Source organism: Gymnogyps californianus, chromosome 4, assembly GCF_018139145.2.
Source record: "Gymnogyps californianus isolate 813 chromosome 4, ASM1813914v2, whole genome shotgun sequence".
NCBI classification, from domain to species: domain Eukaryota; kingdom Metazoa; phylum Chordata; class Aves; order Accipitriformes; family Cathartidae; genus Gymnogyps; species Gymnogyps californianus.
In genome coordinates, this window is record NC_059474.1 from 70,542,100 (window position 1) to 70,558,742 (window position 16,643).

General features: G+C 39.1%; 1 protein-coding gene across 1 annotated transcript in view; it reads right to left on the bottom strand.

Annotated features, from left to right (window-relative positions):
- The window catches only part of IL15 (interleukin 15), a 32,009-nt gene extending 16,036 nt beyond the window's left edge, over positions 1-15,973 (bottom strand). Inside the window, exon 1 of the mRNA XM_050896211.1 lies at positions 15,862-15,973. Coding sequence (XP_050752168.1) covers positions 15,862-15,924 — 63 coding nt within the window. The 5' untranslated portion in view covers positions 15,925-15,973. The remainder of the gene's footprint in view (positions 1-15,861) is intronic.
- Positions 15,974-16,643: the final 670 nt, after the last annotated feature.

Here is a 16,643-nt window from a genome sequence, read left to right on the forward strand (position 1 = left end):
TCGTTAGCCCCTGCTGGTCTCCAGGTAGTATGTACCTTATGGGTAAGTTGTAACAGGCAGATGAGAAAGGGCTATAATCCTTACAGGTTAAAAATTAGGTACGTGTCCCCGATATGAATTAGAGAAGCACATCGAATTTAGGAATAGCAGAGCTGACTGTAAGCAAAAGTCCTCCAGGCCTGATGTCTCCAACCGCAGCCAATTGTGAATGCCAAGGGAAGAGTGTACTGATACCCTGATATATGCTCCAATCTCCAGCAAAGGAGAATGCATATAAAGCTTGTCAGATTTGGGGCTAGTGTTTTCAAGTTTATAACTTCTCTAGCCATTTTTCCTGCTGTTTATCAGCATAGATAGATATTTGCTTTTTAATGGATTTTTTAGAATTTTATGTAGCAGTTTCTTCTACGTAAATATTTTTTTCAGCTTACATTTCAAATTTTGACAGGCAATGTTAAGTTCTAAACTTAAAATATGATGGTAAGTAATTTAAAAATGCAAAATGTTACATTAATGAGGCCTCTTCATAATGTAATTTTCCAAAGAGTACTGCTTTTACAAGCATGTATGTTTGTTCCCTCAGGGAACATATCTTTCATTTTTTAGGTGAGCTTGAGTTTTCTAAAAGTCACAATGTCACTACCTTGAGTAAACATATATATTATTTTCAGACATTACAATGGAACAAATGCTGGTATTTACCCTTTTCCGGAAAACAAGTATTTAATTTTTTTGTGGTTTTGATCTATTTATTTTTGTTTCAGTTCATCAGGCACTGTGAGAACATTTTCATCATTTGCAATAGCTATTTCAAAACTAAGCAACCTAGTTGAAAAAGAGAAAACAAACTTTCTTCTCTCTTAGTTGCTTGCAAACTATGAATAAAAAAATGCATGGAAGGGCTATCATTTACTAATTCTAAATACCTGGGACAATGTACCATACTTTCAAGATTGCTTTTGGCACCAAGGCAGGCACATACAGAATTCTTCAGAGCACATGGCAAAGTTGCATCCCATAGACCCAAGCTTTTGGTCAGCTGAAGGGATGATAAATATCGGTTTATTCTATTGGTTTCAGTAGAAGTGAGCCATTTATACTACTCAAGTGCCTAGCATATTTTTTTTCCAAAGGTGCTTCCCTGTCCTTCAGAAAATCTGAGGAATACTGAGCAAAAAGAATAACTTATTACTTTGAGAATGCTCCTTTTTTCTTCTATATCAGAAATAGTTTAGCTACTCATATTTAACTCATACAAGACAAGATTCAAATATTCTTTGAGCATGTTACTTTCATTCCCATTTCTTTGGAATGAAGACTGACAAAAGTTGTAAGCAAATTACAAAACAAAGTAGCAAGCAAAAAAGTCATCATTCACAATCTTATAGGATAAAACCAGTTAAGAATCTGAGTGTATAACTTATAAAATTGCTGAAGAAATACGGCATGTTATGTTTTTTTCTGGTTAGAAATACTAAGTAGTACATTTAAAGTAAAGGTTTCTTTCATTTGCAAAAAATTTTAGTGGTTATGTGAACTAGAGAAAATGACCCTTTCTTTAGAAAATAATTGAAGTATAAACAGAAATCAAAATTAAGATCCATGATTTAAATGAAGATTTTTTTGTTTGCTGATATTTAAGTCAGGACAAAACAGGTATCTTAAATTGCTTTGAGATAAATCAGTCTGTCCCAGTTCTTGGATGCTACCATACTTTCGATATGATATGAGCACTGAGCTGTTAGGAAAGGTACTGGCAAAAATGTTCAGATCCTAGAAAGCACAGAGGATCACTACTAGCCCTCCATCTTGTTGGATCACCTTATTGTTGAAAAGTCACTTTTACTAAGTGTAATACAGAGCTTGAGTTGGCCTTCTTGACATTTATACATCAGTTCACATTCAACGCTGTATCTTACTCAGAGTGGTAGTCAAATTATCTATTAGTTTCTTGTTAAAAATTTTCACATATGCACAGCACATAAATTTGCATTATTGTCAAGTCATTCATCTTTAGCTGGATGAAAACTACTAGAAAACTACTTTGTCCTCGCTATGACCCATGTATCTTGAAATCGCACACAGTTTAAAATGAGACCTGAAATATTCATGTGTCATTTAAATTATGCAAAATAATCTACAGGCATCCATAAAATCTTATGAATCTGAGAGATATTTTCGGTTACATGAAGGCAGGAGATGAGTGGGGGTTTTGTCCTTTAAAAAAAAAAAAAAAAGACGACAGAAAAAAGAAGGAATTGTTTCAAAAGTAGAACATGAGAAAAGTTTCACAAAGATCCCCTTGGGAAAAAAAGTCTCATAGATACTTGAAGAGTGAATGTATCCGTAGTGTACATGCTCTAGACATTTCTATTGTATCACCATACATTTATAATACGTTCAGGTACTGTTAGATAACCCTAACCAAGATAACAAATGTTAGTAGCATAGGGTTCTTTGAGAACAATGCACAAGTCACGTGTTTTTGAGTATGGAATAATAGAAGAGAGAGAGTAGGAAAGCCAGTAAAGCTACCTGGATTATAGGTATCCAACTGCTGAAGACTGTCTTCTCAAAGCTCAAGATAAATTTGAATACTAGAACAGACAGCTACACTCTGTGTTCTGATCAGCTAGAGAGAATGCAAATGGTAACAGCAGGTACCCATAACAGAATTTTCAACTGGGTTTATGCCCACGGGGAATTCAGAGCCAGTGCATCATGGCTCTTCACTAGGGTTTCCCTATATTCTCTCTAGCTACCAGCTCCTTGCTTCTACCTGATAAGGAAATGAAAGCAAACGGATTGATTTTAAACTAGTGGCTCCTACAGGGAGAAATGATGGTATCAGCCTAGCAATGCATATAAAATCAATGTCTGTAGTGATGACCCAACTGTTTTATATTCCCAAAACATTTTTGACTAACCAAGGTAGGCATCCATTCAGTTACAGAATAGATTCATAGTTCAGCCTGTGAAGATCACCTTCTAGCTCCTGGTGCTATTTTCACATTTCCCAGCACCACTGAAGTCATGGTGCTGAACAAAACATCTAGAAGGTCCCCTTCATCCTCAGGCTGGTAATCAGTAGTATTCTATACTAAATTACATCATAATAACTTGTAGAGACAACGTAGATGTTTCAAGAATCCTCCACTTGAAACCGAGACAAAAATTATGTAAATACAGCAACTTGACATATGTTTTCCTTCAAAAATAACAAATTCCTCTCCTGATCCAAGGTGCCTTGTCCCACAGCTGAGCTCTGAGGCATCTTCTTATACAGAGCTCACTATTGAGAACAGTCCTCAACTCTGCTCTTTCTCCCTCCAGTCTTTGTCAGCTCCAGCTTGCACATCACTTTTCCTCCAACACATATGCATACACTATGTTTCTGGCTAGAGGAATAAGCCAATCCCCCTCATAAATCAGGATTGCGTGGGCAGACACTTGTCACATCTCCCTCGTCATTCAGGAGTACTAGACCCCAATGCTTCATCACATCCTGAAAAACTTTACATTGAAAAATTCCAGCCTTTATGAAACGGTGGGGGTATTCCTGAGATAACATTGTCAATGAAAATGTCCTGCAAAATCAGGCCAAATTTAATATCTTCACTGTATTTTCTTCAAGTTTTACCATACAAATTAAATAAGGGTGTGTTCTGTGATAAGCTTTTGTTTCAACTTTGTGGTGGGTTGACCCTGGCTGGACGCCAGGTGCTCACCAAAGCCGCTCTATCACTCCCCTCCTCAGCTGGACAGGGGAGAGAAAATATAACAAAAGGCTCGTGGGTCAAGATAAGGACAGGGAGAGATCACTCATCAATTACCGTCACGGGCAAAACAGACTCAACTTGGGGGAAAAAAATTAATTTAATTTATTACTAGTCGAATCAGAGTAGGATAATGAGAAATAAAACCTTCCCCCCACCCCTCCCTTCTTCCCAGGCTTAACTTTACTCCCAATTTTCTCTACCTCCTCTCCCCAAGCGGTGCAGGGGGACGGGGAATGGGGGTTTGGGTCAGTTCATCACACGCTGTTTCTGCCACTCCTTCCTCCGCAGGGGGAGGACTCCTCACACTCTTCCCCTGCTCCAGTGTGGGGTCCCTCCCACAAGAGCCAGTCCTCCACGAACTTCTCCAATGTGGGTCCTTCTCATGGGCTACAGTTCTTCACGAACTGCTCCAACGTGGGTCCCCCACGGGGTCACAAGTCCTGCCAGCAAACCTGCTCCAGCGTGGGCTCCTCTCTCTCCACGGGTCCTGCCAGGAGCCTGCTCCAGTGCGGGCTTCCCACGGGGTCACAGCCTCCTTTGGGCATCCACCTGCTCCGGCGTGGGGTCCTCCACGGGCTGCAGGTGGATATCTGCTCCACCATGGACCACATGGGCTGCAGGGGGACAGCCTGCCTCACCATGGTCTTCCCCACGGGCTGCAGGGGAATCTCTGCTCCAGCGCCTGGAGCACCTCCTCCCCCTCCTTCTTCACTGACCTTGGTGTCTGCAGAGTTGTTTCTCTCACATATTCTCACTCCTCTCTCCCGCTGCAACTGCTACTCCCTGTAACTTCTTTTCCCTTTCTTAAATATGTTATTCCAGAGGCACTACCACCATCCCTGATGGGCTCGGCCTTGGCCAGTGGTGGGTCCGTCTTGGAGCCGGCTGGCATTGGCTCTATTGGACACAGGGGAAGGTTCTAGCAGCTTCTCACAGAAGCCACCCCTGTAGCCCCCCTGCTGCCAAAACCTTGCCACGCAAACCCAATACAAACTTTTACAGAAAATGAATGCTGGACTGACTCACTAAAGTCTTTTTTTTAATGTCAAAGTTAACCTACACAGAGTCTTCATGAAGGTATGTGCCTCTTACTCTGAAATAGACTCTTTCCGTATGATATTGTTAATGCTTGTGTATTCTATTTTTAGAAAGGGTGAATGCAATAACATTTTAACTATGTAATTTAGCAGAAATAGAACCAAGCACTTTGATTCATGCACCAATCAAAGTAGAATAGCTTAATGCATCCCTTTAATAATCTAAAGCCTTGTAGTTTTTATAGAGCTGTGAGATCTATTTAGATGTTTTCTAGCAATGTTTTGGGTCTGGTATATATTTTCTTCAATAGTCATATTCTGACTTGATAGCAGCATACTGTATATCACAATCTCAGTAGTATGTGAATGGTTTTGAAAATTTTTGGAAAAAAAAGAATTTGCCCATTCCTCCTAACCATCTCTGATGTGATGTGGTGGATACACATTTTTCTAAATTTCCTACCTGCTTTTAATTGTCCTCCATGGGTCTGCAGGAGCTAAGCAGAAGTGAGCAAAGCCAAGCACAGGAGATCAAAATCAATGGAAAAAATACCGGGAAGCTTCAGCAGTTTTCCCGAAGCTGTGTTTGTTTACTTTAATTGTAATGATTTCCTAATGGTGTGAATGTCTCAATTCATAGCATATTCATATTCCTTTTGTTTTACGCTTGTAGAGGATACTGATTAACATTCAGTCAGAGGATAAGCTCAGTTAAAGGATACTTACTGAGTCATTTCCAAATTGTGGTTAAAATTTCACTGACAAAATTTCACTAAAACACAGCCAACTCTGTGTGTCTGATTTTTGTCTTTAAAAAAGTGGAGTGAATAATAGGAATTAATTTCAATAATTTTAAATGCTACTTAGTTACTTGAATATCAGCGTGATTTCTATCAGAAAAAGATAACACCTTCGCTGAAAAAAACTGATTGTATTTGCCTCTGAACTCATTTTTTAGAAAAAAAAAAAGTGGAGATATCACCTGCGTTTTCGAAAGACTGAAATTTTTTTGAGAACTCATACTTTATGTTAATGCTGTACTACTTTTTGTCTAATGGTAGCAACTGAAAACATCTGCTAAGATGGAACCTGGTGTGCTATACTCTAAACTATGTAAACCTGTAATTAAGGCTAATGTTTTCCAAAAGAGATTACAAAACACCTCAACAAGTCAGACAAAATGCAAAAAGGAAGTTGTTGTTATGTCATTTTTATTGCTGGAGAACTGAGACACAATATTGGTTTAACGGCCCCTGGTCACGCATAGAATTTGTGGAGATTTCAGAAAGTGAACCGAATTTTCCTGAATGCCAGTGTGGATTTTCAGGTGAACAAGCATCCTGCTCCTCAGAAATTACATTAGTTTCTCCTCTGGGCTCACACAGTGGAATTGTTCTTGAGAGATTGGCTACTAAATCAAACACTTTGCAGTTAAAATCTCAGTGACACCTAGGCCAGATTTCAATGGTCTTGAGACACTGCATTGGTTTATTATGCAGTCTCATAGTACTAATGTCACAGACTAGAAGAGGCTTCTGGGAGTCCAATTCCTAGTTCCAAGACAAAACCAAATGCCAACCTCTTTTTTTTTCTTTTTTTTTTTTTTTTTTTAAGAGCTCTTTGCCTAGTACCTAACGCTTCTAGAGAAGATTCTTCAACACTTTTGGGGAGCTACTTGTCTCATAACACATATGACAACTGCATATCACAGCTTAATCTCCTGTAGTAACAGCATGTGGACTCTTGCTTCTTAAAATGGAAAAGGATATGAAAAAGAACATGAAAAACTTTCAAGGACATCTAACCGTTGCCTGTTGCCAGCATATTCATAAGAACCTCTGAAAGGGGAGCTACTGGGCAGAATGGGTAAGTAAAAGATACTGCTGAAATTGGATTATGCCTGACCTTGCTACTGCTTGAATCAATTGCTTTCTGCTGACTAAACAAAAATTTAGTACTAATTTATTTGGCACTTTGAGGATTTTTTTTGTTAAAGACTGGTAGATAAAATGGCCAAACTCAAACTTTTACAACCCAGAGAATGTACTCTTTTCTCCTGCTTCCTTCTTTGTCTGCCATTGCTGCAGACACCTCCTGTAATTTCCAGACCCTGTTGGTTACTTCACTTGATGCTCCCAGGTGGCAGTGTGAGGGGGATTTGAAGAGCAAAGCAGAGGAAAAAACATCTGTTGGGGCTCACTAAATATAAGGCAGATAATGTAGTATTTGCTGATATGAGATATAGGATTTGAGGCCAACAAACAGGCTATCCTGTGTGGTAGGATCATCTGTTGACTATTCTAAGGAGGGGACATAATATTGCAAGCTGAGAAAAAAAGTCACGGGATATCTACAATGGAAAAAACTCACATCCCAGATCTTCATGTTTGAAAAAAGAGTGGTAGCTGGGAAGGGGAAGCACAAATTATTTCTAATTGATTAAGTAATGATATTAAGTTAAGTGAAAGGCACATTCTGCCGTAAGGCAAATAAAGACAGGAAGAAATTACTTAAGTCTAAAATGCCATTGCACACCTCTCAAATTACATTGACAAATTTATCTGCAAATCAACAGCAGCTGAGATGAGAAGTATTATGGAAGATTAATATGATTCAGGATCTCAATTTTGACATATTATTTGGTCATCTCTCCTTTGCATTAGTATCATGATGCAAAATGAAATTCACATTATTTATTACAGAGAACTTTAAAATCAGACCTCTTTAGTAGCACAGAGAGTTGTATCTTGGAAGGACTAAATCCACCAAAATATGCTGGGAAAGTCTAGGATCAGCCACGTTATGGCCCAACCTTTCAGCATTCTGAATTCTGAATAGAAGCAAGAGAGCAGGACAATGGGGCAATTCTCTAACCCTGTGGAACAGGATAATGAGGTGAGAAACATCTCTTTTGTATGAAACAAAATGAGCATAACCACAGGCTCAAAGCCATAGTCCATTAAATAATATTGTGTTTGTCTGGACATGCTAATAAAAAAATTTTTTTAAAAGTAAAATCATGTAGTTATCCAGATAGCTTCTGTAGGAAATTGGAAGTCACAGGAGTCATCTCACTATTTTTATGTAGCTATTTCTGGGGAACACAAACAACTGGTTAAATAAGCAAAATAAGCAGTTAAGGACACAAAAGTGTACAAAGCATACAAATCAAGGTTCTCTGTCTTTGCTGAAAAGTTTCCTTGAAGGTGTGACAGGGCGACATGAAGAAACACATACTTGGGATTCAAGAGGGAGGGAAAATACTTACTCCCATAAGAATTTAGCCAAGACATAAAGGCTACCAATCCTACTTTTGCAAAGAGTATCATGAGACATAAATGGTCTGCTGCATTGTGTTATGCTGCAGTAGAAACAATTACTTTCATAGCAGCCTGTGCTTTATGAGTTTAGTTGGAAATTGTCTGATAGCATAGACAATAGAACTGACTGTTAATATCTGCATGGCGAATGTCTTTTTGATACACATCTGTATTTATTTTTTTATAACTAACAGAATTCATTTGAAATAACTGTTATTTCCATAGCTGTTTTTCTCTAAATCAGTACATACAAATGGCACTGTGAGGTCTTTTCCTCCCTCCCCACCTCCCCAACCCCCCCCCGCAAAATATCCGTTAGAAACCACCGGGTTTTGTGATTGTAGTCAATCCAACAAAATCCCATGTTCCCTCCAAAAGGACTTAATGAGTCACCTGTCTTGAGCTGAAGTGAAACTTCTGGATTGTATTTAGGGAAGGAGCTTTGCTTTCTTCAAAAAAGAAGTGCTAATACTTTTCCACTTGAAGCTGCTTTCATTTAAAAGTAAGTTGCCATGCTGACATTTTCCTCTCTTTTCTCCAGCAAAAAAGCTGTGAATAAACTTTTCCTGGAGCAACTTCATTCAGGAGAGCATTATTTCTTGGCTCAGGAAACTATCAGTGAATGTTGGGAAAGAACAGTGATTCACAACAATGCTGTGCTGGATAGTGATATGATAGCGAAATGACTACGTGGCATGGAAATGAAGGTTATTATTATAAAAATCCACTCAGAGACAATCTAGAAGCTAAAACAGTATACCAAGGAGATGGTTCCACCTCAGGGCATAGTTTTCTACTGATCCCTAGCTCACCACTTTGATGAGGACAGCTCAAACACCAAGGCTGTAGATAAGTAGATTACATCAGTTAAGTGGATACTGAAATCTTGGCTTACAAAGTTTCGCAATGCATGGATGACAGATAGTTTTGCACAGTTTGGATTGCCAAGCTACATCAAGACTGTTAGGACTCCTGTCTGCAGAGACCTTCAGGTCTCACAGTCCATCTGCATAATATTCCAAGGCTCAAGCATTTACTACACCCCACTACCCTGCCCCTGATCCAGTCACCAGGCAAAATGGATAGGAGGGAGGATCTCAAGAAGTTGTAGAATGACCAAAAAGTTTTCTGCTGGGAGGTAGAAAAGGAGTTCGCAATGGTTAATGATGAGGCTAATTAGTAACACATAGATGGTGTCTGCCTCAAGTGCCTGAAAAACTTTCTGTTTGACACAATACCAGCAAAAACAAGGGAGGGGGACTTCCACAGCAGCTGGGAAGCAGAACTGCTGAGACTTTTGTTCATGCAATTTAATCCCTCCTGCCAGCTGAGCACAGCATCAAGGTAGTCTGCAAGGAATCTAGAAGTTGAAGGATTTTATGCAGCTGTTCCTTTAAAAAACACATTATGGTGCTGCATTAAGCCTTTGTCAAATATAAATGTTTTTTACCAGAAAAAAAAAAAACCACCAACAATGCAAACCCTACACCATGAATTTTAGCCTATAAGAATAAATATTTCAAACTTCATTGAATGTAACTGTCCTGGTTTCAGCTGGGATAGAGTTAATTTTCTTCTCAGTAGCTGGTACAGTGCTGTGTTGTGGATTTAGTGTGAGAATAATGTTGATAACGCACTGATGTTTTAGTTGTCGCTAAGTAGCGCTTATCCTAAGTTAAGGATTTTTCAGTTTCCCATGCTCTGCCAGCAAGCAGGTGTGCAAGAAGCTGGGAGGGAGCATGGCCAGGACAGCTGACCTGAACTAGCCAAAAGGGTATTCCATACCATGGAACATCATGCCCAGTATATAAACTGGGGGAAGTTGGCCGGGAGGGGTGGATCGCTGCTCCGGTATCAGTCAGCAGGTGGTGAGCAATTGCATTGTGCATCTACTGGGTTTTTTCCTTGGGTTTATTTCTTTTTTTTCCTTTATTTTGTTATATTCCTTTTCATCACAATTATTAGTAGTATTATTATATTTCATTATTACTATCGTTAGTATTATATTTTACTTTAGTTAGTAAACTGTTCTTATCTCAGCCCACAAGTTTTACCTTTTTTCCCTGATTCTCCTCCCCATCCCACTAGGAGGGGGGAGGAGTGAGGGAGCAGCTGCGTGGTGCTTAGTTTCTGGCTAGGGTTAAACCACGATAGTAACAGTGCAGATGTAGTGGGCATGCCTGCAAGCACTGAGGCCACAGGTTTGAGTTAGTCTATGCTACGATAAACATAGTATTTCTGTCTGCTGTCCTTGGCATACGTACAGAAAGGCAACTAGCAGAAAAAGAGGTGGGGTTGTCAGTGATGCATCATCTTACAGCCTGAGTGGGGGAGAAGTGCACGGTTGTTCTCAGCATGTCATTCATTTTAGGCTGTAGGGCTTTTCTGGACTGGAGTTTTAATTGGAATATTCTCCAGCAGGACCAACCATTTGTGCAGTTACTCCAGCAGCTGTTTCTGGATGTTCCTGTGTTTCTCAGTACTGTCTTCTGACAATTTTCTATGCCTCTCCCTTTTTTCATAGAGGCTTCTCTCTTCTTTCTGTTGTCTGATCCCTCTTCAGTATACAATAATTGAATTGATCTTACTTTACCGGCATGGATGGTGAGCAAAGTAGGTAAGAAAAGCAATATTAATCTTTGTATAGAGATTTGTCTGTTGTTCTGAAATGGAAAATGGTCCTCCCTATGGAAGAGACTTTGTTATCCTCACTCAGGAACTGGGGAACAGAATATATTAATATTACATCCATTCCTCCTTGGCAACAATGATGAAAGTTGTATTTTTGATCAGGTTTGGAATGTCTGTTCCATGGTTTTCCCCTTTGTTCCCGCCACCATCTGGAAAGCTTGGAGAGAGAACACATACTCATTCAGCTTTGTAAAGAAGGCCTGATTCAGGCTTAGGCTGTTGAGTTGGCTGAAGGACTGGAGATGTTGGAGTGAGGACAGAACAAGGCAAGTCTGCAGCCTACCCTAATACTGAAGGAAAGCTGTAACTTAGAGGCATGTCTCCAAGGCAACTTTTTCAGAAAGGAAATAGAGCAACACTCCCTGGATTGCACTTGCTTTTCTTGGAAGTTTCTCACATAGTGAGCATGTCCACCCTGTTAAAGCCTAACTATCTCACTTCCCAAGGCAATATAATTAAAAGCTTTTTATGCAGTAATTCATAGAAATGCCCATTGAAGTTGCACCCTAATTTCCATGCTCACCTCTAGTTTCTTTTTATGACTTTGATAAATTTTAACTCTTATACTGAAGAGTTATATGGTTGGTGTTTGTCTTAAAAATAACTTTGAGGGGGAATAAGGGGAGTGAATATGCCTGGAGTTTTTTTGGAGGCTTTCATTTGCCCAGCAACCTTGGTAGGCTTACAGTACAGTAGAATAAATCTAGTTTACAACTGGCTAGACAATTACAAAGGTGTAACAAAATACTGCATATGAAACTTCATTCAGACATGAGTAGGAATTAGCTAATAAAAGCATTGAAATTGTGTTCCAGTTATAGACCAATAGTTGATTGTGTTGTAACAAAAAAAAAGTGTTTAATGTATTGATGATGGAAAGGGAGACAGGAGAGAACAGTGGAAACTGAAAAGGCTGCACTCTCAATGGCATTGTGTTGTCCTTCACAGAACTGAATATCCTGAATACCAGAAGTCACAGGCTGTGTGCAGTGAGTTTTAGTCCTTCAGCAGATAAATAGGCCTAACGCTTACTTTAAACTGGCACAGAGTTTCATTGACTCAACTGAGTAAGGAACAGGTATTTTAACACCTTTCAGAGAAAAGAAAAGAAATTAACAACCAAGATTGGGGCTGATTTATTTCATTTTCATGAGTGAGTGAATGAATTATATGTACTGGTGGCATTTCAGCGATCTTTTTAGAAGTAAATTTTGGTATAATTAGAATGCGAAGAAAATATGAAGATAAAGTAAATGCATGTGTAACTCTGCAAACATACCTGACAACACATTTTAGTGAAATGACTAAACCATTTCCTTTTCTCTGAAAGACATAGAAAATTAAAAAATACGAAATTTTCTTCAGGTCACCTGATGTAAGTGAGGGACGGAATCCTCTAATCACAGCCTTTGAACTTTCAAATTCAGCTGGAGAACCTGACATTAGGAATAATGAATCAGCTAATGTGTAATTTAATCTAAACTTGTAGTTGCAAATCATATGGTAAACTATTGTAGAAACTTTTAAAAGAACAAAAAATTCTGCTTGTACTAGTAGCTGTTAGTGGAGCAAGACACTGGGTGAAATGTACATCTCTCCCCTTTATTTACTTTGTTCTCATTTTTATGTTAATGTAACTGTTTATATTAAAGATTAATGTCAGGAATAAACTCTTACACAGCAACTTCCTTAACAACGACCTTCTGCAACACCACTTAAGAGCATCACACAGCCCACAGGCTAGCACTGGACAGGAGCTAACTCAGTGCATGCAGAAGCACCCTCGGGTACACTAAGGATAAGTAATTATTTGTGATCCTGTAGATTAGTATCTTCTTTGACTGCTTCCCCATCAAGTTCCCAAGGACCAGCTACTCTAGTCTAGAGTATTAGTAAAATACTAATCTAGTGTTTTAGTATTTTATATATTATTATTATTATTATATTGTAGCATTGCTATATTATTAGTAGTATTTTATCTAGTATTTTATATTTAGCATTTTTATTTTATATATATAGTAAAATACTATCTAGTAAAACAGATTCAGTTACTCAAAGTCATTTTGGTAATGGAAGGCTGATCTGATTTCTGGAAAACAGACTGAGAACCTTGGTTCCTAAATTTCTGGTAATGTAACTACCTGTTTGTTCTGCAGTGAGTGATACCATTTTGAGGTGATCTCTGGAAACTGTTCTGAAACTTCTAACATTATCAGAATATTCTTAATTAGCTTTTGTGCAATAGTTTCTAAGATAGTGTTTTATATAAATAATCTCTGTTAAAAATGAGCAAGAAGATAGCTCCACTACAAAAGCATCATTCAGTTCAAATCTTTATTGACTACTAAAGATTTAAAGGAAAAAAATCTTTACAAAACTATTACAGAGTGCACAATAATATATTCTCAGTGGATGGAATCCACTCAGCTTTCTTCCTCACAGTAGACTATTCTACCATGATTTACTATTTTCAACTTATCTGCACTTTTTTTTTTTCTTTTAACAGGCACAACATAGATGTTAATGGCTATATGTTACATCTGGTTTTAGATACTAAGCCCTATTGGGAAGGATGTTGTCTTTTTGTTTGTACCTTCATAGCTACATCATTCACTGTGTATAAATATGAGAAATAGCATAAAATGATTAATTTAAGAGATGATAAAGTAACAGCATAAATGCCATACGAATAAACCTGCACATACCTTTAAAAGGGGTAGTGGTATAGTTGTATTTAAAAATGTTCACTGGCTTTGGAAGCAAACAGAATCGCTTCCAGAAGACATAAGACTACTTTTAAGTTATCATGAAGGATGAAGGAGATTAAATAGGTAAGTTATAACAGAGGCAACATTACTATGACCAAAGGGAAAAATAAGCTTGCTTACTGAGATAGTCACACAATCCTGTGTCTGCATCTTGCTACATGGGTAATGGCTTCTTCTATTCCTTAAAAGCAGTAGGGGAAGCACTATAGTCAAAACAACACTGGCCATATTTGTATTTGAAATGCTCAGCGTAAATAGAAACGCATTTGCTTGTGATGCATTTGATTTTTTTACAGGCTTAGAAGACTAAATGACCTTAACTTGACTCACATATGCTACAGGCGATCATTGTGGAAGAACTAGCATGCAGTAATTTGTACCTGCTCAAGACAGTGGCTCATGACCTGCTCTGTCGTCATCATATCTTCAGCACCATCTGACAAGTGCCAGGACCTGCTTTTTTTATATGAGAACATGGGTAGGAGACTGAAAATATATGGACAAAGGCTCAGGGAGTTATAGTCTGGTGTGGAGAGATGGAATATGATGCAGGAGATGGTAGAAGTGTAGACCAGAAAGAAGGAGGTGTAGAAGTGGGAGCACTATGACAAGGTGTAATTTTGAAAGGCCTGTGACAAGTAGGTCCATGCAGTAGTCTAGATCACAGTACTAGCAGACACCTGAAGCCAGCCAACAAGCGGAAAATCCTATGATCTCCTAAGAGTGATCTTTTATCTTTTACCCCAGTCTTCCAACAGAATACAAACAGCAGAATGGTAAGGAATTAGATAAAAACAAGAAACAAACCTTATAATGAGTGACTCTCTCAACACGTGAGAGAGATTTGGGTGTGTGACTTAGCTATGCTATATTCTTCACCTGTCCCATAAACAGCTGCTGTCCGCTCTAGTCCTCCCAGCTTTCCATAGGCTACATTGGTGGGGTCTGAGTTCCAAATTTTTCTCCGTAATCAGCAGGGCTATATTTTTCCTGCTTGTAATAAAAGCTAACATGCTGATGTAATCACTCTGGCACTTTCCATGAAGTCATATGAAGCTATTGGGTAATCAATGATTAACTCACTTTTGAGCTGATTAATTGTTTCTATGACTTCTGCAGAAAAGCGGCTGGTAGGCCAGCAGAAAAGATGAGCAATAGTTTCAAGTATGAGCAATTACATGTTTAGAATTGAAGAAGCTAAAGAAGCTTAAGAAGCTTTGATCAAAATTCATTGTAAAAAAAATCCACCCTGTCCTAAGCAACAACTTCACTGCTGTAACTAGCATGAAGACTATTCAGACAATTCCTGTTTAGCTTTTTCCCCCTTTCCTGCATATTTAGGCAGACTGGCTTTGCACAGGGACCTATGCATCCACAGTGCAGCACATTGACAGGGAAGGCTGGGTCGGATGGGGCTGTGGAGGCGTCGTGGAGGCACCATGGTGGCAGGGCTAAATGCACGGTGCCTGCCTTGGAGCCCTGCTGCAGCCCTTGCATGGGCAAGGGCCCACAGATGGGGCATATTTAGCTTTAAACTAAACATAGTTTTTAACTCTATGGCAATGTACCATGCAGGCAGCTCTCTGCTCTGCTTGCTGCCATGGGACAATCAAGTGTTCGAAAGTGGGAGAATCCCACCTTAGGCTGCCAGGTCCCTCAGCAATAGGCCCCACTGCTCAGGAAAGGAGCTCACCTGGAGGAAGGGAAGGACTGGCCTGCCAGTGCGGAGCTGCGTGCAAGCCTGGAGGGTACTGAGTGCCATACGCTAATGGCTTTTGGGTTATAAGGAGGTCACCTGGCCACACTGCATACTGGAAATGCAACTGATAGAGAATCATCTAGAAAGCACATTGGGGAGCTCTGAAGAGTGCTACAGAGGCTGGACACTTGCAAGGATTTCCCTCCTGTATTAAAACCCTTTTGACGGTCAAGGGTTATGGCTTCACATGTTGCAAAAGGTCAGCTAGACATAGGCATTAAGTCCAAGCAAGAGGGAAAGTCTGCTAGAACTTGCTGTACCCCAAATAAACTGTGAAAAACACAAATGTGAAAAAATCCAGACCTATTTACTATCTAATTCTGGTACAAGTGAACAACAAGGAGTGGAAAAACCAAAGTAGAAAATTTTAGGGTGCCAGTGATCTCATCTAAAACACTGGAAATGTTTCCAAGCCTTACATTTGCTGTATTACTTAGTTTTCTTGTTGGGCTGTAAAATAACATTTAAAGCTTTGCTCAAATTTCCTGTTGTTTAAGTGACACTTACCTGACTCTCCAGCCTGCTCAATGCTCCAGTAGAGTTTCGTGCTGGCCGTGCCGTCCCCAGCATCCTGCCCGCTGGAACATTACTCAGAACAGAAGCACAGAATCTGGATCAGGAAAGTACATTGTGGACCTAGACATGGAAAAAATAAGTATATATAATGTTGCAATAGAGTTCTGACTGGCTCTCAGCCCATCTATTAAGAGCATTCAAAGCAGGAAGTTGCTGAAATTTTGCAAGTAACTTTTGCAAGTCCCCTTTAAATCTTCTAAATTAATGGCAAACACAAGAAACAGACTTCTTAAAAGGGCTATTTTTATCTAGATAATAGAGACTCATCTTTGAATGCTGCAATATAAGGGGGTCTCCTCCTGGAAAACATAGATTGTCATCAAAGGATAAATTTTTTGTGACTTCTGATAACAATCAGAAGAGAGGTTGTAGCCCAAGTAGCTAGTATTAGTCATTAACATCAGTACAATTCTGTTTTTTATAAAGGGCTAGACGAGTTCCCCTAATTACTACAACACAGCATGACAATCGCTTTTAATAGTTGCCTTTTACGTAGACACAGTACAGTCCAGCTATGCAATTTTACTTTTTTTCTCCACTCTTTTATAAAATAAATTAAAAGAGAATAAATGAGGCAAACCATATGGAACCAAGGCTGGGTCAGCAGCAATCCAATATACCACCTCCATTTAAGCAGTGTTTTCATAGTAAGGATCACGGCAACTGTCTAACCAGCTCATTCCCCTTTTTTTTACCTTTTTACAGATGACACA